Source organism: Alexandromys fortis, unplaced genomic scaffold (assembly GCF_014885135.2).
Source record: "Alexandromys fortis isolate MF-2015 unplaced genomic scaffold, M_Fortis_MF-2015_v1.1 scaffold_82, whole genome shotgun sequence".
In the NCBI taxonomy this organism is placed as follows: Eukaryota; Metazoa; Chordata; class Mammalia; order Rodentia; family Cricetidae; genus Alexandromys; species Alexandromys fortis.
The window spans coordinates 7,868,990-7,888,849 of record NW_026067963.1 but is presented as its reverse complement, the minus strand read 5'-3'; the positions used below and the strand labels follow the sequence as shown (position 1 = coordinate 7,888,849).

The 19,860-nt window shown below is 51.4% G+C and overlaps 1 protein-coding gene across 18 annotated transcripts in view; it reads right to left on the bottom strand.

Moving 5' to 3' along the window:
- Positions 1–19,860, bottom strand: part of Plekhg3 (pleckstrin homology and RhoGEF domain containing G3) — a 42,465-nt gene that overhangs the window by 9,906 nt on the left and 12,699 nt on the right. For 4 of the 18 annotated variants that reach the window (XM_050153537.1, XM_050153540.1, XM_050153538.1 and 1 more), the window contains exons 1-12: positions 18,262–18,372; positions 5,901–6,290; positions 4,737–4,834; positions 3,426–3,495; positions 3,108–3,154; positions 2,855–3,005; positions 2,633–2,764; positions 2,294–2,476; positions 2,041–2,133; positions 1,667–1,753; positions 1,430–1,463; positions 991–1,089 (exon numbers count right to left, since the gene is read on the bottom strand). In XM_050153537.1, the coding sequence (XP_050009494.1) occupies positions 991–1,089; positions 1,430–1,463; positions 1,667–1,753; positions 2,041–2,133; positions 2,294–2,476; positions 2,633–2,764; positions 2,855–3,005; positions 3,108–3,154; positions 3,426–3,495; positions 4,737–4,834; positions 5,901–6,290; positions 18,262–18,285 (1,408 nt within the window). In that variant the 5' untranslated portion in view covers positions 18,286–18,372. Of the gene's footprint in view, positions 1–990; positions 1,090–1,429; positions 1,464–1,666; positions 1,754–2,040; positions 2,134–2,293; positions 2,477–2,632; positions 2,765–2,854; positions 3,006–3,107; positions 3,155–3,425; positions 3,496–4,736; positions 4,835–5,900; positions 6,291–18,261; positions 18,373–19,860 lie in introns of those variants that run through there. The other 14 variants (XM_050153544.1, XM_050153542.1, XM_050153539.1 and 11 more) reach the window with 8 other exon arrangements.

Below are 19,860 nucleotides of genomic sequence, written 5' to 3'. Positions count from 1 at the left end.
GAGAATTATAGAAAAGAAGAGAAATACAGATGGCCAGAGACCAATAAAGCAACACCCTAGTTTGAGGCTTTTAACTATAAAATTTATAGAACCAAACTAGGTTAGCCTAGAAAGGAGCCACCTGAAATAATAGCAAATACTGCAAACCTGAAAACTCTCCAGAGACCACCTGGCTCCACCTCCCAGAAGGTCAAAGTTCAGGTATCAATCACAAGTGTTCAAGGACCCCGCAGGTGACGGCCAATCAAGACCCAATGCACTTGTGACTACAGACGAAACAAGAGTCTCAGTCTAAAATCATTTGCTCTAAGCTACTCGTGCATGGATCTCACTTCCAGACTCCACCATGGATTAATCCAGGTCTGTCCCTGGGCCTCAGACGTATTGGTAAATGAGAGAAAAGTGTAGCAAAAAAAAAAAAAAAAAAAAAAAAAAGGAAAATCAGCCACAGAAACACCCACACCGTCACAGCAGAGCTAAGACTGAAAAAGCAAGGTTTTCTCTTTCTAAACAGACACTTCATTCTAATAACTCCAAGAGCACATTAGCAAACCCCGTCATGGAAGAAAACCCAGGAGAGGAAAATCGTACGACCCAAAATAAATATTTCCTGTCTGGATTTGGTGCCACTTGGTCTAAGCTATTTTCCTCCCACCCAGCCTCTGCTCTGTCTCTCCAGAACTATCCATGATGTCCAAGTGCTACTCCGGGCTGGGCAGCCACGCAAGGAGGTCTGGGTGGCTAAGAAGAGACTCCAAGTCCTGAATAACAAATACCCCCAGGCCCCTGAACAGGTGGACAGCCCCAGGGAGCAGAGGCCCAGGAAGCGTCTGGTGGAGGGCAGCATGGGTGCCAAGAGGAAATGGTCACTGACCACTCTCCTATCTCCCCCAGTTTTCTGAAAAGAGTAACACCCCACTATGCAGATGATCCCCAGCCTGGGCCAGGATCCTACGGAGAAAGTTCCTGTCCACAAAGCCCTTCTCTTACCAGACTGCCGGCGTCCTTGGCGCACATGGGTAGATACCTCATCCTGGGATGACCACGCCTTCTTCAGCCGCTCTGGGCTGCAGCGATACCTACTGGGATCTGTAGCCAGGAGAGAAACAATCAGGCCTTTTGCTTCCCCAGCAGCCTACCAAGATGCTGCCCGCACAAGACCAGATGTCTTCCACCCACACCTGCCTCCAAAGGTTCTGGATGCCTCTGGAGGTCCCCCAGCATCTACCTTCTTGCAACTGGGGGCTTTAGCCACTGAGGGTCCAGCTGTTTTAGCAGGAATGTGTTGTTAGTCACACAACTGATCCCCACCCAGCCCTTGACAGACAGAGTCCCCATCCTTTCTAGACAAGCAAGCTTTGCCCAAGATATCGCCTGACCTAACAATGTACACAATCAAGAACAACACAGGCAGAAAAGAGTGACTTACAGTAAGAGTCCATTTCCAAGATGGCTTCCTTGGCCTAGAAGGGAAAGAGACCCCCATAGTAACCACCTGACTGTGCCTCGCCTGCCCACCTGAGGACTCACACGGGGTCATGCCATGGCATGTGCCAACACCCGCTGTCCACCAGAGCCAGCAAGGGAAGCTCTAACAGATTCTTGGGAACTGGGTGAGGGGACGTGCTCTCCCCGAAGCCCATCTGAGAGAACCCTAGGAGCCAACCTTCTGGGGGATGGTGGCATGGTGGTTCTCCAAGATGAGTCTCTTGATGTGGTGAGTCCAGCTCCGTTTCTCCTCCACTGTCTTGGCCTAGGAAGGCACAAGGAGAAGGAACAAGGTTTATTATTTCAGGTCAAAACTGCCTAAGTACACTCAGGACTTCTGCCAGGGGCAGGGGGACAGAGGGAGTAAAAAGGGCTATGCTAGGGTGTCTGCGTACACCTCGGAGAGGTGCCCGCGATGATCTCACCTTTACAGATGGGATGATCTCACCTTTACAGATGGAGACACTAGGGCGTGGGGGCAGTCAGGGAACAGGGAGTCGCATGCAAGTGTGCTTAGAAGTTCCCCAGTCCCTTGTGTAGGCCGCGCCTCACCTGGATGCTGTACTGCTGCTTGCTGTGCTTATAGTGGGTAACGGTGAAGCAGAGGGAGTCTCTGGTGCTTTCGATCAGCATCAGTGAGGAGCACTGGGGGCAGAGAACAAGATAATTCAGCAAAAGGGAAAAGGACCCCAACCCTTGAGACAGTCTCAGAAGTCAGCAGGCACTGGAGCCCGATGAAGCCAGAGGGAAGCTGAGGAGCCAGGGTCCGTGGAGAAGGGAGCATAAGCGAGGACAGCTTCGTTACCGGAATGTGACCCTTGTAGACGAAGTGATCACCCCGCTTCTTGGTGATGAGCAGTATCTTGTCAAAGAGGAAGAAAGTCCTCTCGTTGCGCACGCGGTGTACGCGGAAGGTGGCTTCCAGGACCAGTTCTCCATAGGTGGTCAAGTCCGGCCCCTTCCAGTTAATGAGCAGTGACTGGATCTCCTGCAGCAGAGTGGCCCGAGTCAGGCCTCACTGTCCCTGGGGAGGTCACCCAGCCCTCTCACCCCAAAGGCTCCCGTGGATACCACCCTTCCACTCAGTTAAGCACGGTGACAGTACTCCTTCTCCCAAGCCTTGCCACCTCCCAGCCCAGGGCACCTGCAGCCGAACCGCGTGCTCATGCCTCCTCTTCATGTCATTGATGTACCAGGCCACACACGTCATTGTGTCGATGGCATCCTCTACCACCTCGAAGCCATCCTCTTCTTCATCAAAATGTTTGGCGATTTCCTAGACCAAAGACAAGTGTCTGGGAAAAACCGGCTCCAAGGCTCTGCCCGGTACCCCAGCACAGATCCCGGGCAGGAGCCCCTGCGCTACCTGGAGCAGCAGGTGGTACTTGAGGATGCGCTGAACGGGCTTCAGCAGGTAGGAGCCCAGAGGCAGAGAGTGCTGCAGCAGCGCCTGCCGGTCTCGGAAGAACTTGGCCTGCTGCTTGTCCTGCATGCACTCCGTCAGGGCTGCCACTGAGCTGGGAGAGGGTAGGCTGAGAGTTACCGCCTGGGGGATGTCCGGTGAGGAGGCAGGAGCCCCACAGTCATCAAAACGCCCCCTCTCCCCCAAAGTCACTCACTTGGGGTAGTTGTTGCAATACTGAGTGTAGATATCAAACTCTTGGCTCTAAGGAAAGATGGGGAAAAAGAAAACAAAAATGATTTCAGGGAGAAGCTCATCTGACTAGAAAACATGGGGAGACCAAGGGACAGGCTCCTGACCCCCTGAGCACACTGCCATCCCTGAGTCCCTGCAGAGCCATCTTTGCATCTGTCTAGGGCATCTCATCCACCCGCCAGCCTTGGACAGGGAGCCCCAGGACTCAAGTGTCATCTGACAGTGGGAACGTCTATTCTAGAAACATGGGACAAGGAGCAAGGATCTGGTTCTTTCTTACTCTTTCCACAAAGCAGCTGGCCACAGCCACAGGGTCACTATTGCAGCTGTCCAGGTCTCTGAGAAGCTGGCTAGGTGAAGGGAGAGAGGCCATTAGACCCCAATGTCTTTAGCCACTTCTGTAGCTCCACACACCCCTGCCCACTACCTCAGACACAGATCATGGCCAGCCCTGGTGTCGCACTGAGTCGCAGCTTCCACCCTGACTAAACCTTGCCCCAGGCAGCAACCACAAAAAGAATCCAGCATGCCACAAAAAATGGGGAAACACACGTTTTCAGCAAGCAGCAGCAGAAAAAGAGCTACCAGTACCCACCTCTGAAGGGGACACAGCTCCTCTGTAGGCAGGAGTCAAACACACAAAAGCAGAGATTAAAGGGGGATAAGGACAGAAAGAAGCAAAGAGTGTTCCCAGATGGGAGGGTGCAGGGAGCTGAGAGGGATGGGCAGGGCTGAGCACTCCGATCTTGGTAGGGAGGACTGCAGATATACTGGAGACAGTACTCCCCTGCCTCCTCCAGCTGCTTCCCTCCTCTCTCCCGAGCTGCCTTCTCCACACCTTCCTGAGTCCTGTCTGCACCCTCCCGTCCTACCTACACACTGCCCAGACTCCCCCAGCTGCAAGAGGACCCAGTCCCATCAACACCACTCTGTAAACTGTTTCTCTTGACAGTACCCTTGTCTAACTGTGGTCCCACAGCAGCAGATTCAACCTTCACAGACTCATCAAGCCTGTTTTGCCTGGACTGTGTGATACACTAACATAGTGGTTCTCAACCTTCCCAACACTGAGACCCTTTCATGCAGTTCCTGCAACCCTTTAAGACAGTGACCCCCTCACAACCATAAAATTATTTTCGTTGCTACTTCATAACTAATTCTGCTACCGTTATGAATCATAATGTAAATATTTTTGGAGATGGAGGTTTGCTGAAGGGGTTGCGACCCACAGGTTGAGAACTGCTTAATGGGTCAGCCCTCCAGGGAATCCTTACTTCCCTTAGGATCAGTGGGAAAGAAGAGAAATAAACTCTAAGATATGTGAGATGATATAGAAGGAAGAGAACAAGCGTGCAAGGCCTAGCAGTGTGCACAAGACCCAGAAGGTGCTGGAACCAGCAAACATGTGACTTCAAATCAGAACTCCCTAGAAAGGTCAGCTGAGGCCCTCTTCCGGCACAGCGCTTTGATCTTAAGCAAGGGTAGCCTTCAATTCCCTGTCTTTGCACTCAAGCCTGTGGGTCACAGCCATGTGTCCAGCCATCCAGAGATTGTCCCCAGGCTCTCACGTGTGCACCAGGCCAGAACATACCTGTTCAGTGCATAGATGCTCTCTATGTTCCCAAAGAGGGCACTGACTTGCTCTGGCTGCAGGAGCCCGGGAGTGTCAATGATCTTCAAGAGGTAGTCCTATATGGAGAGAAGTATGAGGACCCCGCACCTCTTGACTTGGTCACCGAACCCCCGAGTCACACCTTAATCCATACTGCATTGTGTGGCTACGACACGAGTTCACAGGCAGTGTGCGCTGTCCTGAGCCACAGGGATTTACTCAAAACTTCGAGTCTACTTGGCAGCTTGGAATGCAACCTTATTTGGAAACAGGGTCTCGTAGATGTCATTAGTGAAACCTCTCAAGATGACATCATTCGATATTTAAGGAGGCTCTAATGGCTGATGTCCTTCTAAGAGAAAGGGGCACAGGCATAAGCCAGGTGTTGGTTAGGAGCTAGGATAACGCAATCCCAGGCCAAAGGACAACAGAGAAAATTAGCTCTGGCTTTCTGCAATCCCGGTACTTGGGAGGCAGAGCCAGGAGAACTGCCTTGAGTTAAAGGCCAGCCTGGGATACACAGCAAAATCCTATCTCAGAAGAAACCAAACCAAGAGGCTGGTGAGATGAAAAGGCCTAGTGACCTGAGCTCAACCCCTAGAGCCATGAAAAGATGGGCAGAGAGAAGCGACTCCACAAAGCTGCCTTTGACCTCCAGATGGGCACTGTGCACCCAGACACACACACACACACCCCACACTTCCTCTGCCTCCTGAGTGCTGCAATTAAAGGCTTTGGCCACCATTCCCAGCTTTTAGAGTTATTTGCTCATGTATTTTATGTATACGAGTGCTCTATCTTCATGCAGGCCAGAAGGGAGCAACAGATCCCCTTACAGATGGTTGTGAGCCACCCTGTGGGTGCTGGGACTTGAACCCAGGACCTCTGGAAGAGCAGCTAAGTGAGTGCTTTTAACCGCTGAGCCATCTCTCCAGTCCACACTTTTTTTTTCTTACTAAAAACAAACAGTCTGAAAGAGAATTCATTTCTGCTTTAAGCCAGGAGGTTTGTGGTAATTTATGGCATAGCCTTAATGGACTCCCAGCCTGCTCCTCACCAGGCAGAGGGATCCTCAGTGGCAGGTACGTGTTACCTTTCCCTCTTTCCCTGTGTGCCTCAGCCCCTCCCAGCCTCAGCACTCACCTCCACAATACTCCGCAGGTCCTGTACATACATACGCTCTGTCTCCACAATCTCTCGCACCACCCGGCCCAGGTAGCTGAGCTTGTGGTGGGCAGGACTTGTCCCTGCACGGCCGTTGAAAGGGGAGAGGGGTCCCTTCATGTTCAGCCAGCCGCTGGAGTTGTTGTTGCTATTGGGGACGTGCCGGCCCCAAGGAGAGCCTGTCCCATTCTGGGCTGAAGCCTCGGAGCTGGTGGGCTCCTCCATGGCACTGTGGCTGTCACGGGAGGAGCCGGATGAGGAAGTGGTGGACATTAGGCTGGGTGGACGCTCCTGGCTGCCATCTTGGTGGAGGGCAGTGGAGACAGGCATCCTGGCATCGCTGCCCGGGATTGTCACCTCGGGGAGATTCTGGAGTAAGACAGACAGATGGAGGGTCAAATTCTGAGTAGCTACAGCATCCGAAAGAGGAAGGGAGGTTGCTGGAGACAGGGAGGGCACACAACGGGAAGTCACTGATAGCAGGTACAAAGTCCAGTTTGAGAAGATGAAAACAGCTCCAGAACGGATAGCGATGTGGGGACGACATGAAGGGACTTAATATCACTGAACCACATTTACAAATGGTTAAGATGGTAAACATTAACTTTTATATATTTTACCACAACTTTTAAAAATAAGGTCAGTGAGACGTCGTAGCAAGTAGAGGCATGTGTCACCAGGTCTGGCAACCTGAGCTCCGTGTCTGAGACACACAAGGTGAGAAAAGAGAACCAACACCCAGCAAGGTGACCTCTGACCTCCAAGTGTGTGCCACGGCATGCGCACCGCCTCCCAATTAAATAAATGAATGTAATTTAACAAACAATACCAATAAAAAAGTCTAAACACCGTGAAAAGCCATTCCCTCAAAATAGGAATACTGACTGGCAAGGATGCTCAAGCTACATCCTTTCTGGATCTCAGCAGCTCAGCCTCTGTCTTCCCCAGGGTGGAGGAGATACATGGTCTACACTAGGAGACAGTAAGTTCTCAGAAACCTAAGGCTCCAGAAGAGCAGAGAGGGTCTACGGTACCTTCTAAAGAACTCAAAACGCGTGCTAGGGACTGAGAATATAGCTCAGTTGATAATGCGCTTGCCTAGCATGCACAAGGCTGTTATGTTCAATTCTTAGCATCACATAAAACAAAGTATGGCTGGGTGGTGGTGGTGCATGCCTTTAATCTCAGCACTCGGGAGGCGGAGGCAGGCGGATATGAATTTGAGGCCAGCCTGGTCCACAGAGAGAGTTACAGGACAGCCAGAGCTACACAGAGAAAACCTGTCTCGAAAACAAAAAACAACCTACTGGCATGGTGGCCCACCCCTGCCATCCCAGTACTAGGGAAGTAGAGGTAAGAGCATCAGAAGCTCAAAGTCATCCTCAGCTGTACAGTGAGTTCCAGGTTAGCCACAGCTTCAGATCTAAAATCTATCATAAAAAAAATGCAGAAAGGAAACTAGACAAACAAGCATTGCCACTTGGGCAGAGTGCTTGGCCTCTCGGGGGCTCTACCTATAACAGTGTACCCCAGAGCTATGTCCTCAAGGTGATGCAACCTGCTGCCTTGCCCTCGGAGCCTGGCACAGTGACTATTCCACAGATCATCAGTACATGGTGATAAGGGCAGCTCTCAGAATGTGCATCCCACGTGCCCGCCTATCTATGCTGGCCGTCATTGCAGAGGGATGAGCCAAAAGCTGTTTTTTTTTTTTTGTTTTTTTTTTGTTTTTTTTTTTTGAGACAGGGTTTCTCTGCAGCTTTGGAACCTGTCCTGGAAACTAGCCCCTTGTAGACCAGGCTGGCCTCGAACTCATAGAGATCCGTCTGCCTGTGCCTCCTGAGTGCTGCAAAAGCTGGCTTTTTTTTAAAAAAAAAAAATGTATTTATATATTTATGTTTGTGTGTGTGCGTGCATGTGGAAGTCAGAGGACAACCTGTGGAAGTCGGTTCTCTCCTGCCATTAATTTCGCGTCTTCAATTAAATTCGCGTCATCGGGTTTGGCACTTTCACCCACTGAGCCATTCCACCAGCACAGGCTCTTAACAGTCTTATACCAGCATAATACTCTCTGAAAAATTGCTACATCTTGGAGCACCAGTGGCTCCACCTGCACTGAGAGGGAAGAAAGGGGACGGCAAAGAATGAGCCAGTTTTACCCCTTGTCCCACTCCCAGGCACCGGGTGTAGGCAGGCCCCTGACTCAGCCACACCAGGAAATTCCCCAGGGCTGAGCAACAGCTGAGTCTTCGTTCAGCCCGGCTGGGCAAAGCGGCATAGAAGGCAGGAAGCTGCACCCAGGTGAGGCAAACACAGTCACAGGTGAACTTTATTCCCTGAGCAGATGGTACTGCTCACAACCCACTCCAGAGAGAACACCTCATACCTACCCACAGGACCAAAGCTGCCAGACCCTTCATGGCTTGCTATTTCCTCAGGGGAGGAGCGGGGAAAAGAGGAGGAACCCGAGTCATTAGTTTGGTGAGGAGGCGAGGACCCCAGGGACCTCTCTCACCTCTACTGTCCTTAGGACTCAAAGGCTGCCAGACCAGCCTTGGCCAACAGGATTCATAACATGTGGTCGCCACTCCAGCCCATTTTCCTGTGTCTCTACCCTGACGTGGACACCAGGGCCTATGGACTCTGCCTTTTATACATGTTGCCGTCTCTGCCTGCCATTTCTCCTCCGTACCTTCCCGACTTAGGCTAGACGTTCTCTAGGAGCCTCCCCATCAGCGGCAGATCTGGAGGCCTCTGCTGTGTACTCTTGTTGCCTCAAGTTCTCTCTTCTGTTAACTCACTGTGACTGTGACCAGCTTGAGACCCTCTGCCCGGGGCTAACGGTTACACAAGCAGGGATCGTCTGGACCAGTTTGGAGAGTAGCAATGGCAAATAAGTGGACTTTTTTTTTTTTTTTTTTGGCAAGGTTTTTCCTCCATTTTGTGATAGGGTCTCTTAATACCCAAGGCTGGCTTCCAACTCCCAAGGATGTTCCTGAACATCTGGTCCTCCTGCCTGCATCTCCGGAATCCTGGGATTACAGGAACAAGTCACCAATCTAATTTATGGGGTGCTGGGGCTCAACCCCAAGGCTTTGTGAACGCTAGGCAAGTAAGTAGTCTACCGATGGAGCCATATCCCCAGCCTGTTGTTTTATTAAGCTAAAAGTTGAGCGTGTTCAGCCATACTTATGGGTCACACTAACCCAGCCAGGCCCTTCTCACAGTCAGGGAGACTGGGCCCAAACTCTACCCTGACCTTGACCTCTAGTCCCGTCAGTCCCAGCTGGAAAAACAACCAGGCAAAGACTTGTGGCCTGAGATCTTTCCCAGATTAGCCCTGGGGTCATGTCAGCTCCTTTGGGGAGGCTAAACGGAAGAGACCCAAGTCCCCAAAGGATGTCACAGCCAGTAAGGTCATAAACCTTACAGCCCTACCTTATCCCCACGCGCACACACTATCAGGGGTTTACTCTATGAAAGGAACCTTCTGAGAGCCACTCGTAGGGACCCCACTTCTCTAGTTAAATACAGCTACCTGTTTGCAAAGCCAGCTGTCCTGCTGAAAGCAGAAAGTACCTGCCTGAATCCCCCAGAGCTGAAACAAAACAGATCAGTCACTTGCTCAATGGTCTAAGAGCTGCAGGGCGCTGAGTCTGACCTATCCCTAACAACACCGTGCAGTGGGTGCTATTCTGAGTGCCCTTGTACAGATGCAGCGTGGAGCCCACTGGACTTGGGCATATGGACTCCAGCTGCCACACTCTCACAGCCGCTACCTCCCTAAAGGACCTCACACCTGTCAGGGCCATAACAGATGCATTAGTCATGGCCCCTGGTTTCCAGTGCCTTGATGTAGGATAAGCTACAAGAGCATGGTGACCATCCAAGGGCTGAGAAGGCTTGTCTGGATCTGCACCATGTGGATGGCCTCTGACAATCACTCTAGCATTGGAACAATACAGACTCTGGATCAAGGGTCATGGGCCACAGGCAGGCAGTGAGCAAAGGATTCCCGGGGTCAGACATTCCATGTCTCAGATACTGCTGTGATCTAGGGTCCTATGCATGATACAAGGTCCCCTTCTCCTAGGCAGGAGGCCACAAAGGGTTCAAAGAACCCCGAGTGGTGGTGGTATGTTAGAGCAGGATTCAAGAGCGGATGGTCAGGCTGGCCACCCCACGTCACTGCTGTGTGTACAGTGCAGACTCCTAGGCCAGATCTTACCCAAATGCTCCCTTGGGCAGGGCAGCCTGTCCTTCCTTCCTACCCGATGAGCAGTACCCACCATGCAAGAGTCACCCTAAACCAGGACACGAATTTGGTTTCTCAACCTTGTCTGTTCTGTTTTTGTTTTTTGAGACAGGGTTTCCTATGTAGTCCTAGAACTCGCTCTGTAGACCAGGCTGGCCTCAAACTTAGTAGATCTGGTTGCCTCTGCCTCCCAAGTGTTGGGATTAAAGGTATGCACCACCATTGCCAGGCTTAAACGAAACTTGCCTCTGAAGAAGGCAGCAGTCAAGAGTCAAGCCCACCCGTCCCCAGTCAAGCTCCCAGATGTCTCCTGCAGAGGCCAAGTTCATCTTTCCGCACGATTCAACCCTGTCACCAATCCTTAAACCAACCTTCCAGGGAACCGACTCTCAAACCCTACACTATGAAGCCCTTTGAGACGTTCCCCCAAAGAATCCAGGGACAGGAAGAGAAACACACCTTCCCTCCCTCCCTTCCACTTCCTCCCCTCCTTCTCTATCTAAATTAAAATGTATCTACTCCCTTCCTCCATGCACACATATGTAAAGTGTATTCTCCGCCTCCCAAGGACCTTCCCCGGGCTCCCCAGGCCAGGAGGCAGGCAGGCTGCAACAGGTCCTTGGATTCCCAGCAGTAAACTGGAGCCAAGTCCCACACCTTTCCCTTCCAACTATGCCTCAGTACTGTGCCCTCAATGTGACCCAAAGGGGGATACCCCCAGGTCCCCAGACATAGCCAGTGTCTCTTGTGTGGTCCTCAGGCCTCCTCTCACTGAGGGAATTAAGACCTATTCTTCCCTCCACAAAAGATCCCCCCAAAGAACCCCCTGGAGCCTTCTGGAATGCTCTTGTTGAAGGTCCTGGAGAAACCCCCAAGAACTGGCCACATTCCCTCAGCCCATCTCTGGCAGGTAAGGAGGTGAAGAGCATGCTTGGCACAAACCCCAAGTCTGGCAGGTGGAGATGCTGGAGACTCCCTGAACATATTCTGGCTCACCTCACCCTTTGACCTATTGCCCTTCACCCAACACCCAAGAGTTGAAGCCCCACAGCACCACGCCTACCCAGCAGCCCAGAGAAAAGGGGTGGGGATGGGGTTCCAAAGGTAACTGGTCCCTGGGACCCCCTTTGCACAAAGATGGCAGTCCTTCCCCAGAGATGGCAATACAGCCTCCATCCACTGGCCTTCTGGGCCTCCCATTCCAAACTCTCAAGATCGGGGTAGCCAAAGGACCTTTGATCTTCCCCAGAGCAACCCCAATTCCACTTTCAGAACTTCCCTAGAGAGGTGCCAGGAGGAAGCCACAGAGAACAGGCACAACTTTTCCATTCAATCAGGGCAAGGAGCAACACAAACTTCCTCTGAGGTCTCAAGCAAGCTCCACAAACCGCTGGGCCATGCTCTCCCCAGAGCTCAGCATACCCCTGCATCATACTTACTTCCTAAGTGTTCCCAGAAGCCTCGCTTTTGCCGGTCTGTTCTTAAAGCTACACACACCCCTCCGAGGTTCTCTTGGGAGGGAGGGCTCTGAGGAGGTGTGGTTCTCTGCCACTATCCCCAGTGTATTGCTCATGGGTCCATTCCATGCCTCCTAGAGATTCAAGAGCCCTGAGTCCCCACGACACTCTCTGGGGAGTGATTGTGTTCAATGTGAGCAATGTGTTCTGGAGAGGTTGTGTGAACAGTGTGACCGGAGTTTCTGGGCCACCCAAACCCAGCCCAGCTGGCTCAAACTCATTTTCCCACCACCCAAGAACAGCAGCAGCCGTTGGCTGAATGAGAGGCAGCAAGACCATGGTTGCTAGGAAGGACAGGACTGGTTGCCATGTCAGTGGGGTACTCCCACCTGAATTCCAGAGAAGGCCTGTCTGGGCCTCCTAATGGGAGTCCAGAAAACTCAGCTTGGCCTCGGAAGGGAAGGAAAGCCCCTGGCAATGGGATTCAGAGGGAGGAACACTCTCCTACTTCCTACTGCCCCTCCCCCCACAACCTAAGCCTGTCTTTATGATGCTTTTTCTCATACTGGGAAGTCTCCCAGACCCCCTCCCTCTACACTAGGCCAACCACTGCTTGCTTTCAGAATCACCCTGCTTCAACCATTTCTAATCCCTCCCAATGTACTGCGCCCCACCAAAGACATCCTCACCCCAATCCTGGGAACCTGTAGCACCTAAACGTACTTCACACCGTGATCAAATAAAGGATTCTGAGGAAGGGGAGATGATCTTGGATTATCTGAGTAAGCCCAGCACAATCATAAAAGGCATGCAGCAGAAGCCCAAGTCAGAAGTCTGTGGAGAGATGCGACACTGCTCTCTTTGACCATGAGTCAGAGTGCAGCAGCTCCGAACACCCATGAGCCCAGAGTAAATTCTATCCTCTCTAACTTGAAGACTGGAGGGTTGCCGTGGAGAGATAGTTCAGTGGTTAAGAACACTTGCTTGTACAGAGGACCCAGGTTCAGTTCCCAGCACCCGTGTGGTGACCTCATACATACATTCAGGCAAAACACTCACATAAAAAAAAATCTAAAGCAAAGTTTAATGCTAAAAAGTGTGTGTGTGTGTGTGTGTGTGTGTGTGTGTGTGTGTGTGTGTTGCAGCAGAAAAGGAAGCTATTGTGCTTCTTCCCACTCTAATGATCCTGGGTATCACTTGACACATTGATCCATGAGGTTGACACATGCAAGCGTTTCTTCTGGACTAAGTCTGAATGCCCACTGGGAGAGCTGCAAGACCAGACCTAGAACACCTCTCACCGTTCCCACAGTCAAGAAACAACTACACTGTGCTTGAGACTGAGACCTAAGCTAGTTCCTCCTGGAAGGACTCAACATTAGTCACCGCCAGCAAGAGTCCCAGGAGCCAAGACAGCCAGCACCAGTGACTGATGGTTCACCCAGGCAACCTCGTCATACTTGGCCCGGCAGAGGCTGCCCTGCCATGCCACAGACTCAGCAATCAGTCATAAAAGACTGGAGGAAAGGCGAGAGCAGTCAAGTCTAGACACAGGACTGCAATGATAAGGCCTCCCTATAAATATCCCCCCTCAAAAAAAAAATATATATATATAAAAGCAACCTATCAAGATATTTCACTCACCCAGAGGAAGGTAGATACTTTTGCTCACTGCTGGGGTTAGTCAGTTACAGCTTCTGGCAAATCTTGCCATTTACAGAAAAAGATACAAAGTAGCAGGAGAGGAAGCAGGCAAGGCCTTGGAAGCAGCCAAGGTCCCAGAAGTCCGTGCTAGAGGCAACTGCAAACCTACTTCAAGTGCTCGGAAGCTACCACTTCCCTCATCTCTAGGTTTAAAAATGTTTTGTTTGGTTTTTCGTTGTTGTTGTTGTTTTGTATTTTGATTTTATGTGTATGTGTGGTTTGTCAGAATGTATGTCTGTGCACCACCTGCGTAACCATGGAGTCCAGAAGAGGGCATTGGATCCCCTGGAACTAGGGTTACAGATGGTTGTGAGCCACCATGTGGGTGCTGGAAACTGAACCCAAGTCAGCAGTTTTTAACCACTGAGGTTCTCTCACCCCTCATCTCTAGATTTAAAGGGATCAGGTGGGGCTGGGGATGTCACTAATTGGTAAAGCACTTGCCTAACATGTACTAAGTCTGGGTTCAATCTCTAGTATCTAGTATTTACACACACACACACACACACACACACACACACACACACGGCATGGCACTCAAGTATAACCAGTACTACAACCAGTACTACTTATTAGCAAACTTCAAGGACATGACTCCAAAGCCCAGTCCTGAAAAATTACCCATGTTATTAGTCGTTGTGCCCCCCCACCCCACCCCCATTTGGGGAACTGCTTGCTTTGAGACCTAGAATAGGGCGATAGGGAACGAACTACAAAAGGAGAAAAGGAACCACACCTTCAGAGCTATAGCATCAGCACCTGAGACCACTTCAAAGGCACAGGAGACGCACAGCGGGAATCTACTGTGGCCAGCAGAGTTCTCAGCAGCAAAGAAATGATGCGTGCATGAAACAGGTTAAAACACACTGAATTTATACCACGGGTCTTGGAACCGGGTAGACCTGATTTGAAGTCTAGGTTCTCTACTTTCCCACAACAATATGTGGCTTTCAACTGTCCAGCAGCAAAGTGGTTACAATACTGTCAACCTCACTGACTGTCACCAAGACTGGAGTACGCGGGCAACCTGCACATCAGCATACAGGAGCCCAACCAAGAACCCGAGGGAAAACACTAGCCCCAAAAGCACCAGGACGAAATATTTTTCTGCCTTAGACCTTATTTTTTACCCACCCATATCTCAAACTATGTCTCAGCAGGTAAAGGCTTTGCCACTAAGCCAAATGACAGTGAGTTCAATCCCTGGAACACACATATGCGTGCAAAATAAATAAATGTAAAATAAGAACAATAAAGGTTCAAGTCAAACTCTGTGAATCAGCCTGTGCTATCCCTTCCCACTAAACCAGTGCTTACCCGTCTAAGGTCCCAACACAGTTCAGACCATGATCTCATAACCTCGCAAGAGCAGTTCGACTGATAGCCAGCACCAGCAAGCACAGGTCAGGGAAAGTCCCAGGGCTATCGCAGCGGGACACATTCCTCAGCATTCCATAGGGTGAGACGGCTGGGTCCTGGGGAACCACCAGTCCAACAGGACAGTCAAAGCTTTGTAGGAGCAAAAGCACAAATAAGCGACCAACCAATCCCATCCTTCACGCTAGTCCCTGGGTTTTAAGTACTGGAGCGTTAGGACAGGAGACAAAAGTTAACGCAGCAAAGAAGACAGCCAGTGTTCCTGAGTCACAGGGAATATCAAACAGAAAGAAGAGTACAAAAGAGCCCAGGACCGTCGCCAGCTGCAGTGGTTTGGGTGAGAACGGCCCCCAGAGGCTCAGACTCTGAATGCTTGGTTCACAGTTGGTAGATTTGTTTACGAAGGATTAGGGGGTGTGGCCTTTGTTGGAGGAGGTGTGTCGCTAGGGGTGGGCTTTGAGGTTTCAAAAATCCAGGCCAGGCCCAGCCTTTCTCCATCCTACCTCAGACCTATAAATCAGAAGTAAGCTCTCAGTTTACACCTAGTGCCCCGCCCACTGGCCTGCCTGCCCACCTGCTCACAGCCTTGTTCTCCGCCATATGGTCACGGACTCACCCTCTGGAACTGTAAGCCAGCCCCCAATTAAACGCGTCTCTACTATAAGCGGTGTTGGGTGTGGTGTCTCTTCACAACAACAGAACCGTAACTAAGACGCCTCTGAAGGGGCCCAACACACTGGATGTACCTCCAAGACGACCCTCCTCAGAGATAACCATAGCTGCCCTTCCTTCCTAAGCTCTGAGCTTCAGAATTCACTCAGCTCACCAAGCATTTATTCAGTACCTACTATAACAATGTATCGCACACAGACCCAACTCACAAGAGCTCCTTCTATTACCAAAAGAGGGTAAAGTGGCAGCATGGGCTAGGGCTAGGGGACAGCCAGGTGGAGGGCTTGCTAGCATGCTCCAGGTCTCGGGTTCGAGGCCCTGTATCATGAAGACAAAACAAAAATCCAGAGAGTGGAGTTTATGAGCTGCCGGGGAGCTCCAGAAGCCTCCAGCTTAGAAACTCAACACTTCTGAGCGTGATGCTAGGCCCTGGAGACACTAAAATGAAGGACACACTACCCTGCCTTTGAAGAACTTGAACTCTAGAAGGAGAAAAGGCATGTATGCAGATCATCTACATAACAATGCCTTGAGAGCTAGTGCAGAAATGAACAATGAAGACACAAAAGCTGCTTAGAGAAGGCCAAGTGTGCCTGGGACCCGCAAGCTTTGCAGGAAAAGGTGACATTCTGGCTGAGTCACCACGGATGACTAAGCCAGATGAAGAGATCAGGAAGGGTCAATGAAAGTCAGCTCCAGAGAAAGGCCTGGGATCCTGTGCATCCTAGGGGCATCTGAATTGTTTTGTGGGAAAAGGGACTACTAGGGCCGGTCTGGAAGATCAAACACCGGGACAGGTGCAAACAGGCTCGGGAGAAGAGGCGTGAGAATATGCACTAAAAAAAACACCATCTGGGGGGCTGGAGAGATGCCTGCTCTACCAAAGGTCCTGAGTTCAATTCCCAGCAACCACATGGTGGCTCACAACCATCTGTAATGGGGTCTGGTGCCCTCTTCTGGCCTGACAGACAGAATATCGTATACCTAATAAATAAAAAAAAAAAAAAATATTTAAAAAAAAAAAAAAACACCATCTGGGATGCAGACGGCAGCTACAGGTGTCCCAGGACCAAGAAGGGTTCCGAAAAGAATGCAGAGGCCCAGGAGCACCTACTGACTTTCCACGGCGGATTTCTAGAAGAAAGCGAAGGGGGAGAGGGGACGGCAGAGAGAGCACCGTCTAAAAAGAAGCAAGAAATACTGGCATGCATGCAGCGGGGAAGATGTGTGATCTAAGATCAAGGCACCATGATGCAATGCATAAATTAGGTGTTTCTGAAAGCAGGAAGAAGGGCTAGGATGTAGCTCAGTGCTCAATGGCTTGCCTGTCAGGAAAGCCTGGGTTTGAGATGGAGCAACACGTAAAACCAGAGGTGGGAGCAGGAAAATAGGAAGTTCAAAGCCGCCCTTCGCTGCATAGGGAGCTTGAGTCTAGACTGGGCTATGAGACCCTATCTCAAAGAGGATAGACTACAAAGGGACTGTATGACCTGACACAATCCCTTACAACCTGAGGCCACTACCAACAGGGACCAGACACTGAGATTCCAGGCAGTAGCTGGGAGGGAATCTCCCTTTGGCAGTAGAGGCCCAGAGCCGTCTTCTGGGCTGAGGAAGGGTCCATAAGAATCTTAACATCTGGGGGGTCACCCCCCACCACGCACCACCTTCCTTTCCCACACATCAGAACTGGAAGTAAGGCTGCCAGCAGTGTATCTCCCCCAGTCTCGGCTCCCTCCAAATTCTAAGCATGAGCCTTCAGGAAGGGGAGCAAACTCCTTCCAGGACGAGGCAGTTAGTTAAACCATCAACTTCCTCACCCTGGCTCCTCCACAACCCACCCTCTTCCTTCGCCTGGGCTTCCACCAGAGGCCTTAGGATCCAAGCACAGGGTTAGGGGAGTGGCTTTTCCAAGGCAGGCCCTAGGGACTCACACACAAGTGTGACCTCACACACTTTCCTACCGAGCAGAGCTGCAGCCCCAGACGAACCCCTCCACTCCCATCCCCCAGTCCCTTACATCCTGGCTCAGAGGCCTCAGCCAGAGAGGACTAAGGGAACTCATCCAACCAGTTTCCAGTCTAAGAGAGGAGCCTTCTCCCTTAGTAAAGAGCACACAAAGACCAGAATTTCGACAGCTCCCTTACCTGTAGCCAAACCCCGGAGGCTACGCAGGACACCAGGACACGCAGGACACTGGGCAAGGAGAGGCACAGCCCCGTGGCAGTCTACTCCGTGAAGAGAGAGGCCTTGATACCCAAGGAAAAGAGATAGTGATGTCCAAGCAAGGGTCTCTACCCCAGCTCCCGGCACCTGCTGCCCAGAGCTATTATGCAAATGAGGTGCTGGCCCCATCCGGCCTGATACCCTTCAGGGTATCTAGGACCCACTTCTCACCTCCTCTACTAATGGTACCACTTGATTTCATCCAAAATAAACCACCTCACTGTGGATTCTGGGCAAAGGAAACTTCAGGAAGAAGTGAGGAATTAGCTATGCTTTTCCCAGTATGCATGTTATGTGTACGGGTATGAGGGCGGTGGGATCACCCCTCCCACCAACTGTGAATGTTTGGAGGAGACACCACGGAAGTCCCCAAGTAAAGCGCTCCACACGCCGCAGGATTGTCTGCCTGTTTCCCAGTCACAAGACCAAACCTACTGGAAGCACCCAGGGCAAGGTAAAGAGGGGCCACTCATCTACCCCTGAACCAGGTATGGCCCTCCATTTCTGAACCTCCGGGGGAGACTCTGCCTTCTGTCCCAAACCTGTGGCTGTTCACAAGCCCCAGAGGTTGCCAGGCAAGGCTTAGATTCCCAGAGTCCCACCTGCAGCCCACTCGGACCCCCTAGGCCTGGCCCCAGAGGGTACCTACCGCTTTCCTCAAAAGGGCTCCCATCCCAACACAAAGAGAAGCACTGGGAAGGTGGCCAGGGGCTAGGGAGCTGCATTCTCTCCGGGAGTGCGGCAGTCCAGCAGTTAACAGGCTCGGGCTGGGCGAGCAGCAAACTGCCACCAACAGCCTTGGGAATTAAAGTGCCCGCTGCCTCCCGTGAAACCTCTTCAATAAATGTCCTATTCAGATCCAGTTCCGCGTGTGGGTCATACTTGCTACATTTCTCTCATTCCAGATCGCTGGGGGGAGGAGCCACCAAGGAAATGCAGCTTCCCACCACAACTCAGCAGGTTCCCAATGGGTGAGGACCCAGGCCACAGCCCCAGGGGGTAAGCACCGTGCAGCTGAGGGCCACAAATATCTCCAGAGACTAAGTACATGGGATACTAAAATGCAGGAAGTCAAACACTGAAGACTCAAACAAAGCCAGATCAGTCACCAACACAACAATGCTCCATTTATGGGGCACCTTCCCCCACTCAGGCCGTGACAGCCCAAGGCTATTAACCCTCTGTCCCCACAACAGCAAGCTGGAGGGCGGAACAGAAGGCGTCAATATTATCCAAGTCAGGAAAACTGAGGCACGGCTGTTCCCAGACACAGAACTAAAATCTCCTGAGGGCGTACAGGCACTGTTCGCTACACCCCACAACACTCCTCCACTGAAGACCATGCAGCTAGGGAAGTGGGGAGCCGGGGTTTGCTGGACTCCAGATCCCTGGGCAATCCATTCAGAAGCAACACACACCTCCCCCTCCTCATACACAGGACCCAGGAGTCAGAGCCTAAAAGGAACCGGGGTAGACTGTCCCCTCAGGTCCCCCCGCAGGATATTTTTTTTTCCTGCTCCTTTAAAAAGTTTTCATTTCACTGGGGGAAAGTTCCCACACAGTGTGACAACCCCAGAAAGAGGCCCAGACAAAATCACCTGGGAATTGATAACTCACCCATAGACGCTTCCAGACAGAAAGCACTTGTAAGACCGGCAGAAGACCAGACACAAAAGAGTGTCATTCTTCTGCCCACACACTCTGTGGTTGGGGGTGGGGGTGATCTGCACTCGTGAGGGACAAGAATCCTGAGGTGCTTCTGCATGCAGCCTGCTATAAAACCACAGGCGGCAAGTCTGGGTCTTCCAGGTTTGCGCCCTTCATGTTCTCCAGGTCTTGTCAGTTGTGCTGGCAGCCGAGTAAGGAATTACCAGAAGGTGGCTGATGTGTGTGGGCAATGTGGAGAGGGATGGCATTTTGTGGTGACTGTGGTGAAGAAAGGCAAGAGGTATCCTCCTGGCGGAGAGACAGAGATAGGCTTGGGAAGGCAGGCGGGGTCCTGCTGCCTGGCCATACTCAGCCCAGCCGAGGCTACAGAATCAAGACTGAAAAACCTCCCAGTGGTAGAATGCTTGCTTGGCATGTGGGAGGCCCAGGAATCGGTCTCCCAGCAAAGGTAGGGGATCCCTCATGTCTGATCACAGAATAAATCGTATGCTAGTGCAGGGGACAGCAGCCAGTAACACCAGCAAGGCTTCTTTTTTCTTTTTTTTTTTTTTAATTTTTTTTTTTTTTTTTGGTTTTTCGA